This window comes from Plectrocnemia conspersa, unplaced genomic scaffold (genome assembly GCF_051122295.1).
Source record: "Plectrocnemia conspersa isolate PC_06_02 unplaced genomic scaffold, ASM5112229v1 ptg000009l, whole genome shotgun sequence".
Classification (NCBI taxonomy): Eukaryota; Metazoa; Arthropoda; class Insecta; order Trichoptera; family Polycentropodidae; genus Plectrocnemia; species Plectrocnemia conspersa.
In genome coordinates this window covers 13,348,742-13,374,052 of record NW_028277173.1, presented here as the reverse complement: position 1 = coordinate 13,374,052, position 25,311 = coordinate 13,348,742, and the positions used below count along the sequence as shown (strand labels likewise).

Here is a 25,311-nt window from a genome sequence, read left to right as displayed (position 1 = left end):
TTTTAGCGGGATGTTTGATATTTATATAAACAAATGTATTAAAGAATTTAAAACCTTACAAATCCAATAAAGGATGATAAAATGTCAATTCACATGTCGAAAACAAAAACTGAGACAAAATCTAACATTATACTTTCAGTAGCAATAGCTACATGTCAGATGTTACTTACGTTTACAATTAATGGAAAACTAGTGAGATTTAAAGCTTTTTGCTACAAAAATACGATAGCCCGGTGTATTACAATCTAGCAAACGATTTTGAAAATACAATCAGACAATGTCAATGTTAGTATAAATAGTCAGCAGTTATAAATAATTATAACGACTATAATATTATACCAGCGCGATAGCGAAATGGTGTAAGTAATGCTTATCAAGTTGATAATAATTGTTAGTTATTATTTCAAATATTTCTATAGTGTCTGGAAAATCAGAATTAATGCTTATTCTAATTACAATTTCATTCAATCACCTCAGATTAGGCTTTCCAAGCTTTTTCTAATCTCACGAATAAATATCGAGATATTAATTCGAGTCTAAGCCAGATTGCTGTGCCATTAAATGTATGGTTAAAAAGGCTTTCTCGTTTCCTTGGAAATGACCTAGTTCTTTTCTAATTTGAAAAATATTTTATCTTGTAAAAAAATATATTTTGCAACGGAAAAAAACGCGTATTTGCGTTATTTTATATTTGCCCTAATATGTCCTTCATAACACGACTCATAGACTCATAGTGTATCAAATCGATTATTGAATGACATTGATAGCATTGTCGTTGCGATTCAATATTTATTGTAAGAGTACATATCATTATATCATAGTATAATTAAATGGCTTTCACTATTCTACGATGTTGAATCCGTATTGAAAATTTACGATATTTTTTCACTTTCATCAATCATTTTGAAATTAATTATTCCTTTACGACGTGAGTTAGGGCCAGCTGTGGTAAATACATTCAATCGTAATTCTATGTCAAGATAATATAACAGCAATAGAAAATAAAGAAAATTCTGTGATTAAAGAATATCAGATTTAAAAAAAATATGTGTACTAAATCATTAGTATATATAAGAAACATGAACTAAACCTTTTATTATTTAAATTCTAAATCAAGCACAACATTAAAATACAATTTCCTTTCAGTGCCATTCGTATAAAAATATTTGTTATAAGATTTTTTTGTTAAAATTAATGCTATATATAGAACATTTTAAAACACATTTTTTCTCTATATAAAATTTTTTAATGGAGTTTCGAATTTAACAAAAATAAAACACCTACATATTTGAAACAATGTGGTAGATTGGGCTAGTTAACGAACTTAGTCAAAGAAACTTTGCATTAATTTTTTTATAAGTCGCTACATTTATATTTCTACGCTTTGAAAACGTATTTCTATTAAAATCTACCTCAAATGAGAAATATCCTTCACAAACTATAAAATAATGCATAATCGTTTATAAATACACACAGCAGTACAAATATTTAGAATGTTTTGCTAATAAACTGCTATTTTCATTAACTAAAATTCATTAGCTCAATTGAGATATTTCACTCATGATTGGTCATTTAATCAATAACTTAAAATCTAAATATATTATATTTATGTATTTTTTAAACTTAAATCGACAAATTTAACATCAATATTTTTAAATAACTAATACGACTCAGTTTGATTGGGTTCGTAGTTCGTTTGTTATCGATTCCGAAGATATAGTCAGCCTGGATTAAAAACATATCGTATATTAGAACTCAAATATAAAGAAATTAGATTAATGCAATTCCGGTTGAATGCAAAAAAGGACTTTTTTATCAATCGGATACACTTCAGAGAAACGAGTTCATAATAAAGTAGATAAGCAAATAATACGGATGAAATAAATTATCAAAGTTAAATTAAAAATAATATTTCTAAACCAAGATTCAATATAATACTTTAGGGTAGACTCAAAAATATCGTTGCAAATAATGAAGCAAATGTTTCACTCGACATACTTATTCTTACATATAGTTTTAAATCTGATCGAATCTTTATGAATAAAGTTTAAAAATAATAAATTGAAAAAAGTAGTAAGCAGGATTATTAATTATTATTATTATTTTAGACGTAAAAATGAAAATAGATATTTAAATTCTGAAAAACATTTATAAAATTACCCAAATATTTGACAATAAATGCTACAACTTTTTAATATTGAAATTGACAAAATAAATTCAATCAATAGCATAATAATTTTAAACATTGTCGGCCTTTTATCAAAGTCGGTTATTTGTAAACTATCTGTGAAAAAACAATCTTATATTACTCACTAAAAAAGTTGATGTTATTTTACTATTAGTCATTTTAACAATGTAAAGTTGATTTGGTAGATTAAAAGAATAAATGTTTCTTCTTTTTGACTAGATTATGGTCGAATAGACATATGTAAAGTTTAACCATCACAGAGAGAGAGCGTAAACATACGAAAGGCGCGCGCGGAAGAATCGAACATAGAGGGTAGCTAGTAGGTACCGCGACGACCCTAAATAACGCACCCTTCCGTTAAGCGCGGGGCGAGGGGTGATCCGAGCCCTTAACGCATAACCAACAAATACGACGAAGCAAATATACCTCAAAACCCAGCTTTCTTTGCAGTCTTCTTATTCTTCTATATCTATCTTCTACCACTATCACCGATAGAACTGTATATCCGGTTCGGCGCTATGAATCGATCGCGACATTTTCGACGCTGCTGCACTTCCGATTTGTTTATGTTTTCGCGTCGGACATGATTCGACGCTAAAATATCTGACAACTTCTTCGGTGTTTACGAGTGTATATCGATCGAGACTTATCTTGTGAGACGAAGGCGCAAGAGACACCCTTCGGTGCCGCGAGCCCTTCGCACGGTACGCACGCACTGAAACGCGTGCGCCCGTCGCGACCGTACCCTTCCCAAAGTGCGGGGCTATTTGTGTACGTAGGGAAAAAAAGTAACGTACGCGAGCCCTTTACTACCGAACAATGTCTGTGCGTATTTTGTTTTCTAACGCCGGTTGTCTCGCACGTTATTGACTTATTTTTAGACTGTCGCGTCGATATTTTTATGTAAGTTTCGATTGCTTGCGCGATTTGCAAACGAGATGACACAATTTACGATGCTATGCAGTAACGGAACTGCAAATTTTATATCCCCCTTCTCCAAACCATAAAAACTAAATAATTTTATTGTATGTGAATAAAATTATTAAAAACAAACTACAAAACAAAACTCGTAACTTTAGACTTTGAGACAGGATCATCTTAATTGAGTGTCTTAAATATACTACATATTAAATTAACCCAAGCAATAATAAGTGATGCACAATTTCTTGCTGCAAACTACTTTACGGGCTTAAAAGGAATTCAAGCATTCTTTATGATTAACCTAACCACGAAAAAAAACAAAGTAATTGCGCAAAACATTTAAAAATGTGTTAATGTCTCATACTTATAGGGAAAGAAAGCAATTGCGCATTTGTGAAAAGGCATTCGCGTTAAAAATGATACGTTTTTTATAGAAAATAATATTTAGTACACCACAAAAAATGGTTCTAAAAATACAGTTTTATGCACTAGGGTAGAGTTAAAAGTATAAAATGTCTCATTAGAATGTAATTGGAGCCTTGTCGGAATACAATAAGATATATGAGAGAAAATAATAATTATATATTTGCTGATAATCAGATTTTTGCGGTCATGAAATTTCTGGAAAAAATATTTTTAAAGTTATACATAAACATTTGAATTGTTCAACCTCCAAGTTCAATGTGCAATTATAAAAACAAAACTTCAACGTAAAAATTTGTATTTTTACTTGGTGAGAAAAACGCTAAAACTGTTTGCTGGAGTTTTTATATTAAGATAGCAATATGAATAATTAAATTGTTATTAAAGTGAAAAAATCGTGCTTTTCAAGTAATCACAAACTTTCTAAGGAAACTAGAAAAGTAACATTTTCGTGTATGAACACGTATCGAACCGAAATAAACCGATATTATTTTTTTGGTTCAGCTCCAGTTTTCGTTACGATAAATATAATGTTTTTTTACGGTTTCCGGTTCAGTTCGAAGCCATGAGAAGCGACGAAGTAGTAAAATGAAAGCTTTTATAAATATGCTGGTTCTTTTACAAATAAAATTGCACAAAGAAAACAAATACATTTTCAGAGTTTATCAAAGATTTTTTTAAAAGGGTTCGAAAATTTTTCATTGATAATGAATTAGGTTTGATCCGTTTTCAATTTTCGATTGATATTTTTAATTCCAATATTCATTTGAATGAAAAATAACTGTTAATTAATATTTTAAGCAACGAAACAATGCACATTTAATTTCTGATTCTGACTTGCCAAAAATGTTGGTTATCAATTGTAAACGAATATGCTGATTTGCAGAAAACGGCGATCAATATTTTGATTCAGTTTGCATCGACCAGCTTTTCAAAGTTAGTTTCCTTTAAATCAAAATATCAATTAAGAATGGATCCAGAAGATGACTTACGGCATATGATTTTTAATACAGACCCGAACATAGAAGAAATCATGAGTTATTTGCAAGCGCATACCTCACAATAAATTAGTATAATTAAAGTATTTTATATTAAAAAAAGTATACCTACATGCATAAATAAAACGTTTGTTTTATAAAATTATGTGTTTTATTCTGACAAATTAGAAGCATACGCGCAAGTCCTACAAATAATTTCATTTCAACAGTTGACAATTAAAAAAAATGTCTATGCATGTGCGACAAAACTTTAAACAAAATGGGGGTCGAAAATCAAAATAGTTTGCTCACGAGTGCTCTAGAGAGTCGTGATTGCGTCCATTATTCATAACCATCGCGGCCAAGACGACAGCACTCGAAAGCACTCCCTTTACATTAGCCTTATCAATGAAGGTGCCGGACCTAAGGGTATTTTCGGCGATAGATGTGAGAAGCTGAAACAATCTATGTGAGATTGTTCACCTCTCTTTTTGATTCACGCCATTAGCATTTTTCATATGAATATGTATGCAAAAGTGTATATAGTATGTATAGTGTTTGAAAATGATCTAATGCATTATATATGTTTATATGTATGTATCTATAAAATGATTCATTATTTTGTATAAATGCCATCATGACTCATTAGGAAAATGGTCATGAATATGATGTTCAGATTACTAGTGTAGATTTTATAGGGAATATAAATACAATTTATAAATGTTTTCCTTAATTAAACAGCGTTGTCAAAGTAGATGATTTTTATATAGAATTTATTGAATAAGCAATTCTCTATACTCGTTTATTATATATCTATTATAAAATATGTTTGTATTCTTTACTTTTTTCTTAAGGAATTTTATTAGCAGAGCTACGATTTTTATAATGAAATTCGCATATTTGGGCCATAATGTTTAGGTCCGATATGTTCAATGTCTTAAAAAATATAATATGTAAAAATAAATTAAAAAAAAATATCAAGAAAAGTTGTAAAATCAGTTCCAATTACTTTTCTAGTAAAGGGTGCGCCACTTATCCTTTGCTTCGTCCTTCCGCACAGTACGGTAGTCGTTAATGAATGCAAAGTACTCGGCCCGAGAGGCTGAAGGGTCTTTCGCACATTTCTATTCTAAAATGTTTAAATCCTTTATGCGGAGTCGGATTAACGATTTTGTGATTGTATAAAACGCGTTAAAATTTACTTTTCATGCCATTCTTCGTTATATTATGTTTTCGCCCCCATTTTTCATTTAAAATATTTTAACCATTGTGCGACATATTTGTTGCAAAATATTTTTACAAAAACTTTATTTTTATAATAATAAAAATGGTGGGACTACATATAGAAAACCTAAGCAAAATAAAAAAAGCAAATTGACAGAATAGTAAAATTTTATGTAAATAATATTACATAAAACAAAATAATAGTAATTAATAAGTAATACTAACTTTATAGAACTAAACGTCTTAAATTCTCACGAAGTAATTAAACATATTAATAATACATATAAAGCAATAAAGTCAAAGTGATTGCAGAACACACTTGAAGATGTGCCAATGTCTTATACTTGCAAGAAAGGGGAGAAAAGATTTCATATGCGCACCGCAGTAAATTGTCTCAGTTCTTTTTGCATTATATGATCATTAACAGTGAAACCAGGGCTGTTCTACCTGAGATCCAATTGACCAGATTTCTAGACAAAAGGTAGCTTAGAAGATGTTTAAATTAGGAGAATCGATTTGTTAACATTCGACTTGAGGATCGAAGAACTGGCCGGTCGGTCGAAAGATTGCAGCCCCTTGTCAATTGCCCGAGAGTCAGCCGATATCTAGCACTTTCCGACCTGACCTGCCGAGCTGCTAAGAACTAGCATATTATACACACCAGATGAACTGTTTAAAATATAGCAATATTTTATTGATTTATTATGAATAAATTATTATCTTATGAGAATAAAATCTTGAAATATTTCTTTGCGGGGCTAAACGAATTGAGAAAATTCTGATATTTTTCACTATGTCAATAAAACTGATAAAAGTTTATAAGAAGTAAACTAAAACTTATCGCTGCGGCTCCAATCTAACCTCCTTACAATGTCAGTATACTACTAATATACAAATAGTCGTCTTTACCTTAAAATAAAATAATATTTTATAGAATCAAAGTGTTATATTAAAGTTTTACTTGATTTTGATGTTAGTGAATTAGGTGATTTTTTTGATAACTCACTGTAGAGGTGGGCAAATGACAACTGGTACCTTTCGACAGTATTATATATAAGTTACGTTTTCCATATAAACATCCTCAGTGGAATACTCTTATAGTAAAAGCTAGAGTTTTAAACATAATTGTTTGAAGACTAGAGAGGGACAAGTTATAGGGATTCAGTACACTCATAGTTTACGATAAAGCGTCAAGAATCCTTGCTTTTTTTAGAGCATGTACCACTGTAATAATTTAACGGCTAGTTATATTATATTTATATGCTAGTTCTCTGCACACCTGAATCTGGAATCCCAGCGAGGAGAAGTACTCCTTATTATTAAAAGGTTCAGAGCAAATTTCTCATGAATACTATACAAGAGAGTCAAGATTATATCTGTTTTTGTTAGGAGTGTTGGGGTCAACTCCTTGTATTTTCGACATAGAATATACTTAATGAAACATTTTCTGAAGTAGCAAAGGGGTGGCATCAACAATCCATTGATGCTCATCAATTCTCAGCTGCGAGGTGTAGTGTGTTTTAATGTCACTGCCATGACAAATATGTTTTCGGCAATATTTATGTCGACCTGGTCCTATATGCAAGATTGGACACATCTATTCAAAGTGTGCTATAATTTTTTTACCTTGTGTATGTAAATATATATGTACGATGTAGCATAAATAAGTGTATTCAGACTGTGATATTATGAAGGAGCAATTTAGCTTGTTCTACTTTTTGTTCATGTGGATAAAATAAAACAATTATTTCAATTACATATTTATTCATTATATCTACACGTAGAATACATTTATTATATTAAAAAAAAACAACACAGAAAAATAATTATTAATGAAATAAACGTTCAAATGTACTATTTTGATAAATAATTATTTGTTTGCTTAGTATTTCATTTCATTTCACTTGTATTTACAAATCCGATCGATGATTGAATCCCAGCCTAAATGAACATTACACTGTGAATCCAATAATTATAGAGACACAAACCATTGGCTATATCACACGAGACATGCTGATATAGATGAACAAGCCCATCGCCCCAATCCTATTTACTAAACTTTAAAACCACATTCCATTATGTTACATTTATATATTAACGTACACATGTAAAATATTATTTTTTAAAGCATATCGTACACATATAAAGTATACATCCATATATAAATATAACATACAAATCTTGTTTATTATCACAACTGTATTATGTAAGGAATGAGTTAAAAAAACAATAACAAAAATATTTATTCTTATTTAATTTTGGTAGCAATCTTTTAAAATGGTTGCATTCTTTATATACAAACGATATAACCCTCATCATATGATCTAAGAATTGAATTCACTACACATTAATAAGTATTAATAAGTCATATAAAGTGCATACTATTTGCGTTGGCTTGCGATACTGTGCAATGGTAAACCGCATTTCATTAATCCAATTGGGGTTGCAAAAAACAAACAACGTAATTTCATAAAATTGATTTTTTTTGAATTTTATTGTTCACACAAAATTACACAAAAAAGACAAATTTAATATCAAATTAGATCTATATAATTATTGTAAAATTAAAAAAAATCATAGTCGCATATTAGATATGTTTAATGGTTTACATAGGTGCACATTGTTAAACCTTAGTAATGTTATAAATAAAAAAAGCATTATATAGTATGTGAATTATTTGTACTTATTTTTTATTTATTTTTTTAACGAGCGATAAATCTCAGAATTGGGTTATTTTAATTTAGTATTGCATTAAAGCAACAATTTTTACAACCTAATAGTCCGTTTATTACTTAGTAAAATATAATTCACTTATATAATTTTAAATACGCATATTATATCGTATATTATTAACTTATGAAAAACAATATACCATTTATACAAGTATCGAGAAAGAATATTTTTTTACTGAAATAAAAAAATAAATAATTTTTAAAAATATAGAATTTATCAAATAGAAACAGAATGGTAAAGTTAATCAGTAACAAGTTAAATTTATTACTAGGTATTGCAAATTATATCTTGTAAATTCATATATAATGTATATCTAACACCTGTTGCAGTTATCACACCAAACACCACTTATGTTTAGGATGAATTTGTGATCCATGACAATACGCAAACAATAATATTTTCGAGGAACAAAAACGACGAATTGTATCTTTATTTTTATACGATGTAAATATTCATTATTAAGGCATATGGCAGTTTCTGATTTATCGTTTGAACGTTTACTCGAGTCGCTTGGCAAACTGGAAGAGGCATACGTGTGTTGATGCACTATATATTTCTGACCGGGCACTCTTGATAATCGTAGGGCAATGGGCGCAAAGAAGCTACATTTAACCGTTGCGGTCCGCTAATCAATAAAAGACTGTTCCACACACGCCTTTACTCTCTTTTCGTATTCTCGTCTATTCTCTTTATAAAGTTGCGCCGCCATCGAGTTAGCTGGTGAGTTTGGATTAGGATCACTCAGCAGTGACTGAAAAATAAACAGACAAAACAAATATTATTTATAAAATCGTATAAAACATTACATTGTTATATTGAATCAATATATGAGAACTATTTATAGGTCACACTACTATTTATGGTCAGAACAGAATAAACATGTATAAGATGGAAATTCCTTGAATAGAAACTAGCCTTCTTTCGATTGTGATTTAAATAATTACATTTATCAATGTCGTGTTTTTACTTGTCTGCTATCTTGTAAAGATTATAAAACGGTTTAGGAAGCCTTTTTATTTGTGAACCGAATGATATAGAAATGAGCCCAAAAGGAAAAAAATTCTGAATTTGTAGAATTAAACTGGTTTATAATTATATTTAAAATTAAAGGAATACGATTTTTAATTATTTCCAGAAAATGAAGGATCATTGAGACAGTATTGATATAATAATGGTATAGTATTGATATTTTTAGTACTCTTTACTGATGTCCAAGATTTTGCAGATGTATTTCGGTTTTTATCTGATAAAAAAAGAATAATTCTCTACAAAGGTGTAGATATATAATGAAATAAAAATTATTTTCTGTAACTCCACTTTTGCAAAGAAAGATATATATTGGCGATCATTATTATTATATTAGATATAATGATATAAATTAATGAAGTTTAAATTGCTTATAAACATATATTAGGTTGAATCATAGGTAACGTATTTTTTAAGAAAATAAGTTTTATTTCCATACAAACATTATCAAATCATATGATGTGCGTCGCGTTTAAAGGGTTAAAGCAATCGATTGAATAATTTATATTGTTACTAATGAATATCTCCTATTTATTGGTCAGCTTTTTAATGCCATCGAAATAGAAACGTTCAGGTTACGATGTGAATAATGTGTCCAGTGGTGTTTTCACCCCCCATATAGTTTTTTTCCATTTAAATAATTTTCTAGATTAAAAAATAAGTGAAAATGAGAAAGAGAATAAGGTGGATGCTGCAAAATATCCAAGTTAAGTTTCTTTAATTTGTACTGTGTCATCATTACAGCGAGGTCGCCCACTGTTGTGATGAAAAACGACACTTGCGATTGAAGGTTTCAGGTCGTTTTATTTTTAGTACTGAATTAAATCTTTGCAGTTGTTTAGCATCAATTATTGTGTCAAGTCGTGGGGCACCTATACGTCGCACCATTATAATACGATGCAGATGTCTCACCACCGTCGATGGTTGAAGTGTGCCTACCCCTTTCTTCATAAGCTGTTGATAAATTCCCAAATCCAAATTTCGCAAACCATCGTTGATTGTTTCGAACAACGATAGCACCTTTACGGCACACATCACAGAGTATTTTGTCTGTCTTCGTTTTATTATGGCCATTATAAATTTAAAAAAATTAAGTGTCGAAAATGCACTATTTTTTCTGACATTTTAAAAATTCACAAAAGCCCCGTTTAGGCCAACTATTGGTTATAAACAGAAGAATGTGTTAAAAGAAACTCTCCTTTATATAATATAAAACCAAAATTTAGCACAGATAGTAAAAGTTAGTTCAAAGATAAAAAGATCATACTCTATTTAAAAATACGGTTACTTATGACTCAACCTAACACATATAACTATTTGAAATAAAATATTTGTTTTTACCTATGTTTGGAAATGGAATGGTATGTTATTAACCATTTGACCGCAGATGAAATCTATACGAGAGTATGCATTGTGATGAACCTGGCAAGGTGTGATGAAACTTTGAGCCTTGTAATATGGTTATTTTATATAAATCAAGACTGAAAATCGCTTGAATAAATAGGTGCCTGCCACATTACGAAATGGCTTGCAAAAACACCAGCTGCTGTCAAAGGGTTAAATAAAAAATATATGCACTACTTCCTAAAACTGAGTAAGCAATTTTTAAGGAAATGTTTTTGAAAGCAGATAATAAGTTTATTTGTAATTTTTGTAATCTAAAAGACACAATTTATGATTAAAATTTTTTGAACGCTAGTTTTGAATACCAAGTTTAATAAATTTTTCTTCAAGCGTTAGGTTTTCAAGTGTAATCATTTGCTCATAAAAATTATGCAAATTTTAGTCATTATATGTATTTATAAACACAAAACACTCACTTGAATAGAGGTAAGAATAGCAGATACGTCATACGTCGGACTCCATCTATTCTGTAATATGTCTAAACATATGCCGCCATCCGCGTACACGTTCGGGTGGAACATCTTGGAGACGAACCTCACCGTGGGTGGTTTGTTGGGATATTCTTCGGTGAATTCTATGGTTAATTTGAAAGTCCCGTCTTCAAAAGGGGTATCATGAGGGCCGAATATAACTGCGTTCCAGATAAGAATGTTATTATCGGTGGGCGCCCCGGAAACGCCAGTAGGTGGATCTTCTTGTAATCTGAAATGGGAATAGATTAATATGTATTAACAATAATAAAGGCACATTTGTTTTATTTTAAATTTACGTTAATAAAGGATTATTAGGTACACAAAATAAAAATTGATGTAAGATTCATTAAATTTCTAAGTATTTTTAACTATGGAAAGTAAGAACTTGTGTGAATATTAAACATGTAAGGATACTTTTTATTTATTAATTAGAAATTATTATCAATTTTTGTCTAACGCTTTAGTCGTTTATGAATGTGTCTTCAGCTGTGGTGATGGATTTAGATGAATGTTATTGAAAAACATGGTTTATGCTGGAAATCCACTGATGGCTAGCGAGGTATCCACATTTTGTTTTCAACATTTTTAAAGGTGAAATCAAATTCAGTCAATTTCTCCAGAATGGTAATCAATTTTAGGGTAGACAAACACTATTACGGAGAAGATAAAACTCCGATAGCATACATTACAAAAACATTATTATAGAAGCATTAAGAATATAAATAACGAATTAATTTAACCTAAACTGAAATATTAGTATATAAATATATTAACGAAATATAAATACTTTATAATGAAGATAAAGGTATCTAACATACTTTTGGTACCCTCCATCTTAAAGCACTCTTTTAATATTATTTGTTTTGTTACTACTCACACGAAAATATATTTTATAGTAGAGGTTTACCATTATTTTCTACCAATAACATTAATAAATTGAGGGTTAAGCAAGTCTAAATAAAAAGGATATATAAAAGACCGAACCTCATTTGTACTTTGTCTAAAAAGTTGTTTTTTGACACTATTAAAAAAATAAATGTTTTTCTAAATTATGGTTAAAACAATTATTTATTTTTCACTACATACGTACAACAAAGAAAAATAAAACACATATTTCTTTCACTTGAATAGTTTCAATGCAATTTTATATCAATATAAATTGCGGACACATTGCTGAACAACAATTATGAACTTTTTTCCGAGATAATTAATTATTATGTAAAATTCCGCTGAACCATTGGTTTTTCTAAAAAAAAGTATTTTTTTAAATATGCAAATAATTTTGTTTTTAGCTTTATCTAATTTTTTAATTTATGCAATATATATATATTAAAATAAGCAATTATTGTATTTTTATTATTGATTATGATACACAATGCATATTTTATTACCCTAAAGTCGAATTTTGTGTTTTATATTCTTAAAATCAATTTTTAAATTTTAATTTTCGTTTTTATATGTAAAATTGTGTTTAATTAATCATATTTTCGTTATTGTAGAAATATGTTGTAGTTAGTTTTTCAATAGGACGTCGAGCTAATTCTTTAAAATTGATTTTATAAAAAAACCGGATATGGGAAACTATTAATTATTAAACTGTAATCCAAGCAAAATATTCCATATAAAAATTCGCCTCAGAACTGGATTTCTCGGTATGAAAGAGTATTTGGTTTACAAATATAACATTTTTATTTGCTGCCATTTTTACACATTTCATCATTTGATTAATTTATTTGATAGCATACACCCAGTAGTGAGTAATACTACGTTTTAAGCTATTATTATTTTACATTGTATATATAGTTAATTATAACAAAACAATTGTGGTTCTAAACATTTTATTTTACCATTTTTATTATATTGTTTTAATGTACCTCATCCTATAGAGCTGCAATGGGAAAAGCACCTTTATCATTAATGTTATGACGTTAGACCACTACGTGTTTATGTTTTATATGAAATCAAGATACATGCTATAAGATTCTATGAGATGCAAACTATTATTGCACACTTATAAATAAAACGTCAGTCATGGACATTTTTTTTTACAGATTAATTGTATACAAAAATATTAATGTGTAAATTGAGTCTGCGTTTCTTATTTTTAGGTTAAATTATGTAAAAAAAATTAAAGCGTTCTTTGTTTCGTATGTGAAAGTTATATTTGAAATGTGATTGATTTCGAGTTTTTCAGCGTTTTCAGCGGTTGCTCGCGTTCGATCGCCGACGTTGTGGTATTTCTATTCTGAATGTTTTTTTTAAATTTTATTTGGCCATTTTGAGAGAAGGGAGCGGCGGCCATGGTGTCTGCGATCGGGTCCTCGCCCGATCGAGGCCCGCATAACGCACAAGCGTTGCTCGAATTTGGTGCAAAAGGACAAAGGGGTCGTCCGGGAGGGTCAAGGTGATTCGATTGCCGCAACGGGAACGAGCCCGATGCACTTGAACGGCCGCCAGGGCAGAGCAAACGTCAAACAAAGGCGGAGACTGACCTTTTGAAATCTCTCATGAGGCGCCTTCTTGCTGGCGTAGACATCGTCCGGGGGAATCTGGGTCGGCGGTGGCGGGCGCTAGGCGACGGGGCTCTCGATTTCTCTTCGGCGCTCGATCTCCGCCACCAGCGGACGAGAACCTTCGCCTGCCGTGACTACTGCGAGTGCTGGCAACACTGCGATCGATTCGAGCGAAACTCTCTCAAGAGAATACATCTCACAACAGCCGCCGACTAGTTCAATATTAAATGTCAAAGTCTATACAATAAAAATTTACGATATTGACTAAGTTACAGTTATATCATGTATTGTTATAAGACCTCATATTATATGAATGTGTGATTCGAGTCGATGACGAACTTTGCAACAGTGCGTGACCGTCAAAACGAGACAATGAAGAAAAAATGTACGACGGAATTAATAGATAATAAAAAATAAACGAAACGCTATTAATAAATTACTAAAAATTATTGATTTGAAGTAAATTTTTAAAATAAAGTACATTATATTTATTATTATATAAATATAATGGCCGCTAAAACGAGTTTTGGGCTTAACTGCAAGAATGATACTTGGATCGTCAGTATAACAACGAAATATACGAGCTGTATCAGGAGTCTGACGTCAAGTATATTAAAATACAACCTCAAATAGGGCGAACAAATATTCTGCATGGACGACTCGAAACCGGCGAAACGACTAACTTTTCATTGGCTGAACAGTATACAAAAATATCATATACACGTTGCTCAGGATAGTGTGGTGAATGAGATCAATATCCACTCTGGGTTCTAGTGTTGTGATAATGATGATGGTGGTAAAAATTCAATATGTTTCAACACAACTAGCATATCGTAACTTTCGAAAAACATAAATACGATACTAGAATTGCTTTACATTGCTTATTTAAAATAAAATATTTTGTAGTATTTTAAATTAAATCCAGCATATGAGCAATTTCTGTGGTAGATATTTATAGAAATAAAATGTCGAGTCATTATAGATATGTTTATTTTTTTATATTTTTCAGTAAAAAGTAAAATTTTATTTCCTGTTTTCCATATTTTTGGCTAACCGAATTTTGTTTTGCTAACTAATTTTCTTTTTATTATTAAATATTATTTTCTAATTACTATTTTTTTAATCTGGCAAGCCTGTGAATTGACATTCAGTGCATCTGTGCATAGACGGGGATGTAATGGCTGACGTGATTTGTTTACTCGGGTAAAGTTACGCAAGATGTCGGACGTTAACGTCTATAGTTTTCCACTGGAAGTTATTGAGATTATTTTGAGCTTCTTACCGAGTGCTGACATATTGCACTTCAGCCAAACATGTCGCATTTTCAGAAAAAATATCAAAAGTCTTAATAGCCTGTGGATGAAGAAATTACATCAAGAGTAAGGTTTAGATTTAGCAAACTTATTTTGTTGAAGATTGAATAACGTATAACGCTATATTTATTGCAGATGGCCGGATTTCAGAATGATCAATAAAAACCAACCGAGTTGGTATAAATTATTTATAAATTCGTGCGAGACGCGAAATTTTTGCTGGAAAAAAATGAAAACAATGTTAGCGATATATTTGCAATATAATCGTTACACGCAATTAGCATTTTAAACAATGAATTACATATATTTTTAGGAACACTGTTTCAATACCTGACGCGCAATTAAGACTCTTTTGGAATAAAGCCTGCGAATATGATGGTTTGGGTTTTATATATATAACGTCTCTTCTGAAAAAAGTTTGCCTAATGGATATTTACTATTCTGATGAAATTTGCGGTGAAAGGTATATTTTAATTTTATAGAATAATCATTTATTAATTTTTTAATAAATTATTTATTTATTATTTTAGTATACGTCCAAATTTGACCTACCAATATTTTTCTGCTATAATTTTGGATTATTTGTCTCAAATCAAACTTAAAAGGGTGTGGACCGAATATTGTAACGATAAAGAACATCTCACTCCAGAGAGAGTTTGGTCGTTTCTCAGCCGATGGATTGAGCCAAAATATGATAATTCAGAAGAGTTTAATCATCAATATGTATGAAATATTATATTCAATATATATTGAATGAGTTGTGTAATAAAATACCTATAATATATTTTTTACAGTTCTCGACCGTAGTGCAGTCAATAGAACGTTTACTACCAAAAGATCATCCATATTTCAAAGTTGATAAAGACATAAAGGCATCATGGTCCCGTAAATTATTGAAGGATAATGTTTTTGAAACGAGAGTATGTCGTGAATTAATTAAACTGATTCGTGAAGTGCTCAAGAGTGAAGAGGAATTGATAGTTTCTAGCGAACCAACCTACTATTCGATGATATTTCACAACGTAATTTTTATTTTAATTAATTGATTGAAGCAATCAAATGAATTACATAAATATTACATATATTTTTTTAAGGCAACTCCCAAGAAGAATAGCAACAATATACTTAGTCTTATATATTTTGACGCTATTCTGCGACGTTTCGGTGTCAAATGTGAACCGATGTTCTTCCACAGTCATCATTTATTGCTTTGGCGTGAAAGTTGGTCACTAGAAACACCAATTTTTTTGGTCGATTCTTTACATGACAGATTAAACGTTTCGGAGAGGAGATGCCCATATTCTAGTTCCAGTCAATCGCTTATCTATTCTTATAATTCTACTAGCTTATTGCTGACTCTAACGACTCACGTTAAAAATATATCAAATTTTCCAAACAGGTATAGACGCTATATTTAACTTTTTTTATCACCTTAATAACTATTGAACTACTATCGTTTCAGATCGTTTAACAACTCTGTAGAGCTTTTGCATTATTTGCAACCCCAAGAAATAGAACATCTCATGTTACTATCCAATATTTATTTGGACACAAAGAAGGATGTAAACGGAATTCGCTCAAAATTGTCAAATATTTTGAAAGCCATTAATCATGTAATTAATATTTTTGATTTTATTTTGGATAATTATGACTTATAATATAAAATTGTTTTTAAAAATTAAAGGACAATGATGACATACGCTGGAGAACTGCTATAATCACGCTGAACAAATTAAACATTGCATCCCTTGCAAAATCTCCTAGAATCGATGTATAATCATTTCTGCCCATAAGTATCATTAATCAAGTACGATAATATAAATGTGCAATATTATTCTAGAGGTCTGTAAAGTTGAGATCTAAATCACTAAAATATGCCATTGGAATGGTGTGCTTCCATAAGGTTTATGGATATTATTGCGTAATACGTGGATGGGATAATGTTTGTTCAGAAAATCCCGAGTGGAAATCGAAGATGGGTATAAGCACGCTGACTTTTGGTGAAAATCAACCATTTTATCAGGTTGTAGCTGTGGATTTCTCAAATAGATATGTCGCTGAAGGTAAGATAGTTTGTTTATTGTAATTAAGATAATCTTCGACAGATTTTTAACCCTTTGAGTCGATCTTTTACGGTTTTGAGGTACCCCAAATAGTTTTATAGTTATATATATATAACTGAAGAAACAATAAATTAAACATGTTATATTGATTTAATAATTTTTAAATTTGATTTAATATAAATGATTCCTATAAAAATAATACTAATAAATAAAGAGCACGAAAAATACTTTATATTCATTTTATAAAAAATATTGAGAGCCTCTGAATTGCTAAAAAAAAATTCACAAAAGCCGAATAACATAAAAAATATGTAAAATAAAATAGCAAAATTTTTATTAGAAAAGTGTAAAATTACTAAAGTAGTTAAATAAATCAAAGTAATAAAACGTTGAGAATCACTTATTTTTTTTCTATAATTAACTATAAATGCAATATAAAATAATAATAAATAAATAACAACAGAAATAATTATGGAAAAATACGTAAACTTTTCCAGGATGAAAAAACTTTTCCAGGATGGTGAGATGTTAAAAAAAGCATTTCTGACTGGTGCCAATTGTTTGTTGAGTGATTTTCTAACAAACGTGAGATTATGTCAGCAATTCATGACTTACAGTTGTCAAATAACACCGTCACAAAAAGAATACATGCAATTTCAACAGATATGCAAACTCAGTTAAAGACTGACTTAGAAATATGTGACTGGTTCTCGCTACAATTCGACGAGTCAACAGATATATCAGACACCGCACAGTCAGCAGTTTTGGTGAGAATAGTGTTTAGTAACTTCAAAGTAAAAGAGGATCTGTTGCAAATATTACCAATGAAAGGACAGACGAAGGGTGAGGATATTTATAATACATTCAGAACATACGCCAAGTCGATAAACATGCCCTTGCACAAGATGTCTGCGATAACCACCGATGGGGCACCAGCAATGATTGGTAAAAATAAAGGATTTATTGCCCTCTGCAAGAAAGATATAATTTTTAACTTTATGTCCTACCACTGTGTTATCCATCAGGAAGCTATGTGTTGTAAAATACTGCCCTTTGAACCCGTTATGAAAATAGTAACAAAAATAATTAACTCTATTCGAGCAGCTCCATTGCAACACCGACTTTTCAAGGCCCTGTTAGAAGATAATGAAGAAAAAGAACATGATCTCATTCTGCATACTGAAGTACATTGGCTCAGTAAAAGTAAAGTTCTAACAAGATTTGTAAGCTTAATTGAAGAAATAAAAACATTCATATACGATAAAAATGAAAAATATAATGAACTAACTGACTCTTGCTGACTGGTGGATTTGGGTTTTTTCACAGACACCGTGGAAATATTGAATTCTTTAAATTTGGTGTTACAGAGAAAAGACAAAAATATAGCCGAAATCAAAGCTCCGTAAACTATTTTAAAGCAAAATTGATTTTGTTGATATAAAATCTGTAGATCGAGTCTCTCGTGCATTTCCCACATATGAAGAAAATGTGGTGCCCGCCGACCTACTGATATTTTAGAATGCACTCTAGGATACAAAAAGGTTGGGAACCCCTGCTCTAGAGTATTGTGTATTAACAAAATAACAAATGTGTATAAATTAACTCACTACACAAAGACTTAACAACGGGGGAGAAACTGTGCTAAAATTCATTGCCAACTGAATACTGTTTATGGTAATGACATTATGGACAGGTAAAATTTAAAGCTGGACAATGTGATGAAGTGGTAGGTTGTCTGTTATCAATGATAAACTATGTATGACGAACACATAGCTCGATTGTACTTTGTCATGTTGTGGCTCTGTGTAGTATAGAAAGGTAAGTTGAAGGTCGAGGGCTGGTAACCAATTGGCTCACGGGGTGCTTTGGCGAGCGATTGCATCCACTGACCAGCCACTTTTGGATTGCTTTCTAATCCATGATCCCTTTTGGTTTCAGTGGCAGACAACTTATACTCAACTCTGTAGGGCTGTCCACCTATCATGTTTCAGTTGTTTTAGTAGCCAATTAAGTTTTAGGTGGATCCACCTCTTATTTACTACTAACTTGCTTACCTTTCACACAATAGCTTTGTTGCAATTATCTCTCGGGAGTTCTTATGGGACCACAAAATAAATGGTTGTTATGGAGGTGTTATTATTTAATCTTAAAATTAAATTTTAAGGAATATTTTTTAGGCTTTGTATGTTTACTTTTAGAATTTACCTTGTAAATATAATATAATTGACAAATAACATAGTAAATATAATGATATCCAGTGTAACATAATTGTATCGAGTATGATTCATTAACACTTACGACAGATGGAATTTTATAAAAATTATACAAAATAATATAAAAGAAACAAATAAATAATAAAAAAATTACCAAAAGTAAACATGCCTGATATATATTCTAAATGTCTGTGTCTTATTTTACAGAAAATTTGGTGCAATGTAATCCACCAATAAGAATGAAGAACATTGAAGAAATCTTGGCACTTGATTTTAGTCATTTCAACGGATTTTACTATATACCAACTACTGAAAAAGAATTGGAGTATCCAAATGATGCATCAATTAGGTCAAAATATAAGGAGACTTGGCAGTGAAAAATCATATTCATGCATGAATATAATATATTAGATTTATTGGTACAGATAATAAAGCTTTCTATATTTTTATGAATAAATTTACTTGTATAATCCAAATATACTACATATGCAACTTATAAGTTTATACTTTATTATTTACATTATGGTTTTGTGGAAAGTTACATTGTTGAAGTGATAATTGATTTTATTTTAACTATTTGCGATTTTTTCCATCAAACTTGAAATCGAATTGACTATTAATATAAAGTATTATCATCTATATTTTTTACATTAAATTATATGATATTATGGGTGTTAGTAGTTTATAAACAAAATATATGTTTTATTTATCAATTAATAATAAATATGTATGTTAAAATGTAAACCATTGGTTAAGTAACTACCCTTTTATAGAAATCACTTTTAAGCGAAAAAACTGTACTGAGATACAAGGAATCACAAATAACATACCTGTGTTTAGCATTATGTCAAGCACATGTATAATTGATGTATAAGTGTTGTATTGTGTTAAGTAATGATCATTGAAATCTATTAATTGCATTGAATTTTATTTTATTTTACCAATAACTGTTATAATGTACACAAGAATATACCTTCAACGGTAATATAATTTGTGTTATTATTGTAAGATTGTTTTGTCTAATACATAAATATATCTATTCTAGATGTCAAAATATAATGAACTGATCGATTGGAATGCAGTTTCATTATTTCCCTAGATATATGTATATATATATATGTATATTTAATATCGTCAGAATCTCAAAATTGCTTTATTTTAATTTTATAATGGATTTTATTTTCTAATCATGAATATATTTTAAATTATTATATTTTTTATCGATTCATTTTTATTCTAATTTAATTTTAATTTTTTTTTGTATACATGCAATTCATTACCATTGCATGCTTATTTGTGTAATACGTGTAATAAATATAATTAGTGTTGTAATATATTGGGTGATTTTCTTTAAATAGCCTTTATAAATATTCAAATATTAATCATAGTTTTGTTATTGTGAAATTCATAAATATCTTCATTATATATTAATACAAATGCTGTTTCATTGTTTCTCTGACTGTCATACATTGTATTTCGTCAATTTTTAAAGAGTTTGTTTTAATTTTGATATCTTCTTCCAAGTTTATTTTGGCCTGTATTAAATATCTCAACGATGCTTGTGCCTGAAATAAATCACACATTTAATAAAACATTCATTTAGATTCTAATAATTATAAATTATATATACCTCTTCGAGCACTTTGAACAACTGCTCAGTGCTAACGTCCAACCATGCAGATTCTAAATGAAGACTCTGACTGACTGCGTCCTTCACTAATTCGACACCGGGTCTTTGTGCTCTATTTTCTTGCCTGGCACGGGTCAGCGCGAGATATGGAATCTTGTCGTTCAAAGCTTTTTCAATCAAGTTTATGTTGTTTGTCATTGCTTCTATTTTTATTACTGTCTATAATTTAATTACATTTATTTTATCACATTTTTATAGTAATATAAAAATTCATCATAAAAACCTCCGATAATAGATTTTCCAACTTTTCTTTTACATTTCGAATTTCCGATATTCTGTTCTTGAATGTTTGATTGCAATTAATGTAAGCTGTTTGCGCATCTTCCATGACCTATTTATGATATATTAGACATTTTTTATTTATATCAGCATTTCGGGTATAGACAGGGCGGCGGCCAAAATTAACCTTATATGTATAACATTTAAAATAATAATGTTTTTTTTTTTCTTAATTTATTGCTATAAAAATAATACAATATTAAAAAGTTAAATAGCTCTTGCTAAATGCAAAGCTAAGGTATGCTTGTAATTGCATTGATAGGTTGAAACAAAAATATGCAGAATTAAAACTTGGGATGTTTCAAAACAAAAAAAATATGAATCTTTTAAACATTTCTGTATAAAAAATTCTAGCAGAATTTATACGGAAAATAACAATATATTTTAAGATTTTCTATGCATGCATTCTAATGAAAAATAATCAGCTGTGTTATGATTCCATATCCACATCAATGAGATATTTCAAAATACAACAGATAAACACATGATTCAGATAGTGAATTATTAAATTGTATCGCAACAATTTACCGAAAAAATCCGACCATTTGACTTAAGTTAAATATTTGTGTGTTATCATCGAAATCGTAAGAAAATCTTATATGCAGAATTAAAAGTGGTAAAACGAATTGGAAAACTTAAATCATAAGCATATATAAATTGGAACAATCGATTTATACATAAACAGTAAAAACAACAATGGATGAAGGTTTGCTCCAGAGCATATTATATATTCTTTTGTGCTGTAAATTATAATTAACAAACTAAAGACAGTCTTAAATATTTATTTGGTAAATATATAAATTTAGTATATTAAACATAAACCTGTTTTAAGTATGTATCCACCATAACTCGATTAGGACGAGATAAATAAACTTCTTTAATCGCATTCTGAATATTATTTGCGGTATAAATCTCCCATTGTTCCTTTGAAATTATTCTTAATTGATAACAATAAATTCACTTGTAGTACATATACTGTTTAAAAAAATAATAATAGACATATTTAAAATTATCATACGCTGGATCTCTTAAATTATTTTGTTTGCAGATAGCTGTTGTTAGGTCCGTCGGCTTCAAATTTGCACCTTCTTTGTCAATATGTGCTGAATATTCCTTTAGTTCCAAATCATTGTCGATAGTATATTGTGCAGCTCTCAGACGTCTCATTGTTTCATCAATTTGCAAAATAGCTTTATTTAAACGATCCTATTTATAAACATGAATTTATGTATTAAATACGATAACTGGTTAAAAGTACAATAAAATACCTTCCAATCCAAGTTAACTTTTATTTCATACTGTAGAGCTAACTCAACTTCGTCTACGACCAAATCGACACCGATTCTATTTTCTCTAAAATAATGTTTTTATATAATGTAGTTATGTACTATATTCTAATTTTTTGCTGAAAAAACAAACCTAAGGCGTATACATTCCCTGCATTGCTGTACACCGTTTTCTTCTAATCCTTTTAAGCAATGAAGTAGACGACCCTTATATTGTTTCAAATTTTCCAATTCCAAATATATCTCTTTGCGGTGAACTTGGAGTTCGCTAGCATTGAACTCAATGTCTTTAATCCTTTCAGAAATCCGTCTATCGGTAGTTTCATAATTAGCTTTGGTTCTTTCTTCTGTTTGTTCTCTTATCCTTTCACATTCTCTGCAATAAGTCAAATAGACATTTCAATACTTTCAATTTAATGTCAAATACTATTTTTAACAAATAGTTATATTTAGATCATAGACCAAAGGAGACAATGTACTCTAGTATAAGTATCTACGTAATATAAGAATATATTGTCATACCCCAGGATTTTTTCTGCGATCTTCTGTTGTTCTTCAACGGATCTAAATCTCATATCGTTGGTCAAGAACCAGTCGCGCTTTGTAAATCGGTCGTTATAGGGCTTCATTTTGAATTTTGAAAATATATCTGAATATAAAGAGAACCTTCTTTAAAGACAGACGAAACCTTTGTGCCTTAGTCAGTCAATAATTAAATAAAGTATATCACCATGACGATGGCACCATTATTGTGAAAATATATAGGTCAAATGTTATATAAATAGAATATCAATATTTCAAATGCTATTAAGCAGGCGATTTTCACATTTGTTTGATATTGAAATCAAATACAGTGTTTTGGATAGAGTAAAATGAAATCTTTCAAATAGATGGATATGTTAGTTGTTTGATATGATAATTTGAGCTCGTTGAAAAATAAATGGAGAGTGATCTTGGTTAATGTTGTAGAAAACATACCAGTTACTTGTTTTACTCGTTCTCTTCAATATTTTTTTAAAATACGGTAATGTACTTAAGTAGTAAATATATTATATTTTGTTCTCAAAATTCTGTCACGGTGGATAATTTACTCATACAAATTCACTTCTAAATTTTAACCCTTTCGTGCCCGGTGGGAATACGGTTTCCCACTTTCGAAATTGCCCTAAAAAGATCAGTGGGAATCACGTTTCCCAATTTTATTCACTACTGCCATCTAGAATTATTATTGGGTATTACGATAAAACATTTACTTACTTCATCGATTGAACTTAAAAGTGGCAGTTGAGTTTAAAATAGCACGGGTTGCATTATTTCGAGTGTCGTGTGTTAGATAAGTTGAATTTGTAACAAAACTTTAAAATTTTAAGGACAATAAAGATTTTGACGGTAGATTTGAGATATAAAGACATTTTTTTTACTGTGTGATATATACATTAGGGGTGATTTGATCTGAATTTTAAATTAGCCTTTAGGGTATCTCTAGAAAATTAGTTGATCGGCAAGTTTTGTTCGCTGAAACGCCGTGGTAGACCATCAAGCTTTTTGGCTAATAATGCCCGAGTACTATAGAATATACCCCATAGAATCTGTAAGAAAACATATGCCTCTAAATAGTGAAACTTAGAGAAGGTGTAGGCTTTGTAGAGTAAAAAAGAAGGCGAAACAAACTAAATGCATGTGTAGAGGTTGCAATGTACCACTATGTACATATTTCACCATTTTTTTTATCTTTTTCATAAGAAATGATTTAATTTGTATTTTTACCTTAATAATATTGTTCTTTTACTTAAAATAAATTTAGTAAATAAATTAATTTCTTCAAAAAAAGTTTTTCTTTTTTGCGCACAATAAGTACTCTACCAAGTATCAGTGGGAAGTATAGATCCCAGTAAATTTTTTATAGGTTCCAATCGCTTTTTTTAATATTTTTTCCCCTATATTTCTTAATAAATAATAATGACTAAAAAATGCAAAAAAAAATGAAAAAAATGAAAAAAATTAATTTGAGCACGAAAGGGTTAAATTACAAATTCATTATTAATTTTACTATATTTTGGGATTTACCATTACTTCAGGATTTCCTTTTTCTTAGAATTAAATATATTTTTTGTAAAAAAATATAATAGGTATAAACTAATGAACACAAAGCTTAAATGTCTGTTTCTCGTATTTATTTTACTTTAAAATATTAGTATATCAGAGTTCTGAAGATCAATAATAAAAAAAATATTGTCACATATTTACATCAAGATGCATCTTTTAAAATATAAACAATAAGTGATTATTATATGTAATTGCAACTTTAATGTATTTTATTTAATAGTAAATGTAGGTGTCGCAATTACTTGTATTTTTTTTTGTAACTTTAGGTTCAAATAATAGATGATTACAAAGATGTTAAAGGCATTTGAGTAATTTATTAAGTTGAAAAATCACACTCCGCTAGAAATAGGTCAAGATATTTTTATAAAGACATACATACATAAATGCTCTTAGCTAAGGTGGCAAGACGTCCTCCTATGCGGATGATTATCCTCCTCAAAATTTTTGTCTTTTTTTGCCTTAATTTTGCCCTTCTTTGA

The 25,311-nt window shown here is 29.7% G+C and overlaps 3 protein-coding genes across 5 annotated transcripts; 1 reads left to right on the top strand and 2 right to left on the bottom strand.

The window, feature by feature from the left end:
- Positions 1 to 7,480: 7,480 nt before the first annotated feature.
- Positions 7,481 to 14,039, bottom strand: Ubc6 (ubiquitin conjugating enzyme 6). Its single transcript, XM_088192118.1, has 3 exons — positions 13,862 to 14,039; positions 11,313 to 11,598; positions 7,481 to 9,217 (listed from the first exon to the last, which is right to left on the bottom strand). The coding sequence occupies exons 1-3, from the start codon at positions 13,903 to 13,905 to the stop codon at positions 9,092 to 9,094; spliced, it is 456 nt and encodes a 151-aa protein (XP_088048244.1). The 5' UTR covers positions 13,906 to 14,039; the 3' UTR covers positions 7,481 to 9,091.
- A 1,001-nt stretch (positions 14,040 to 15,040) lies between these two features.
- Positions 15,041 to 22,720, top strand: LOC148231957 (F-box only protein 21-like). Of its 3 annotated transcripts, XM_088193466.1 has the most exons (11): positions 15,041 to 15,261; positions 15,331 to 15,435; positions 15,509 to 15,658; positions 15,726 to 15,918; positions 15,990 to 16,217; positions 16,290 to 16,594; positions 16,658 to 16,808; positions 16,880 to 16,966; positions 17,036 to 17,258; positions 19,679 to 19,890; positions 22,489 to 22,720. In XM_088193466.1, the coding sequence occupies exons 1-10, from the start codon at positions 15,101 to 15,103 to the stop codon at positions 19,846 to 19,848; spliced, it is 1,773 nt and encodes a 590-aa protein (XP_088049592.1). In that variant the 5' UTR covers positions 15,041 to 15,100; the 3' UTR covers positions 19,849 to 19,890; positions 22,489 to 22,720. The 3 variants fall into 3 exon arrangements, with proteins under 3 accessions (XP_088049592.1, XP_088049591.1, XP_088049593.1); XM_088193465.1 differs by lacking the exon at positions 22,489 to 22,720 and having other exon boundaries at positions 19,679 to 19,967; XM_088193467.1 differs by lacking the exons at positions 19,679 to 19,890; positions 22,489 to 22,720 and adding an exon at positions 17,756 to 18,798.
- Tektin-C (Tektin C) lies at positions 20,783 to 23,480 on the bottom strand. The gene is made up of 8 exons (XM_088193468.1): positions 23,249 to 23,480; positions 22,860 to 23,102; positions 22,709 to 22,793; positions 22,459 to 22,646; positions 22,263 to 22,377; positions 21,385 to 21,492; positions 21,102 to 21,320; positions 20,783 to 21,036 (listed from the first exon to the last, which is right to left on the bottom strand). Exons 1-8 carry the CDS (start codon positions 23,353 to 23,355, stop codon positions 20,899 to 20,901), a joined length of 1,203 nt encoding a protein of 400 aa, XP_088049594.1. The 5' UTR covers positions 23,356 to 23,480; the 3' UTR covers positions 20,783 to 20,898.
- Between the last annotated feature and the right edge of the window lie 1,831 nt (positions 23,481 to 25,311).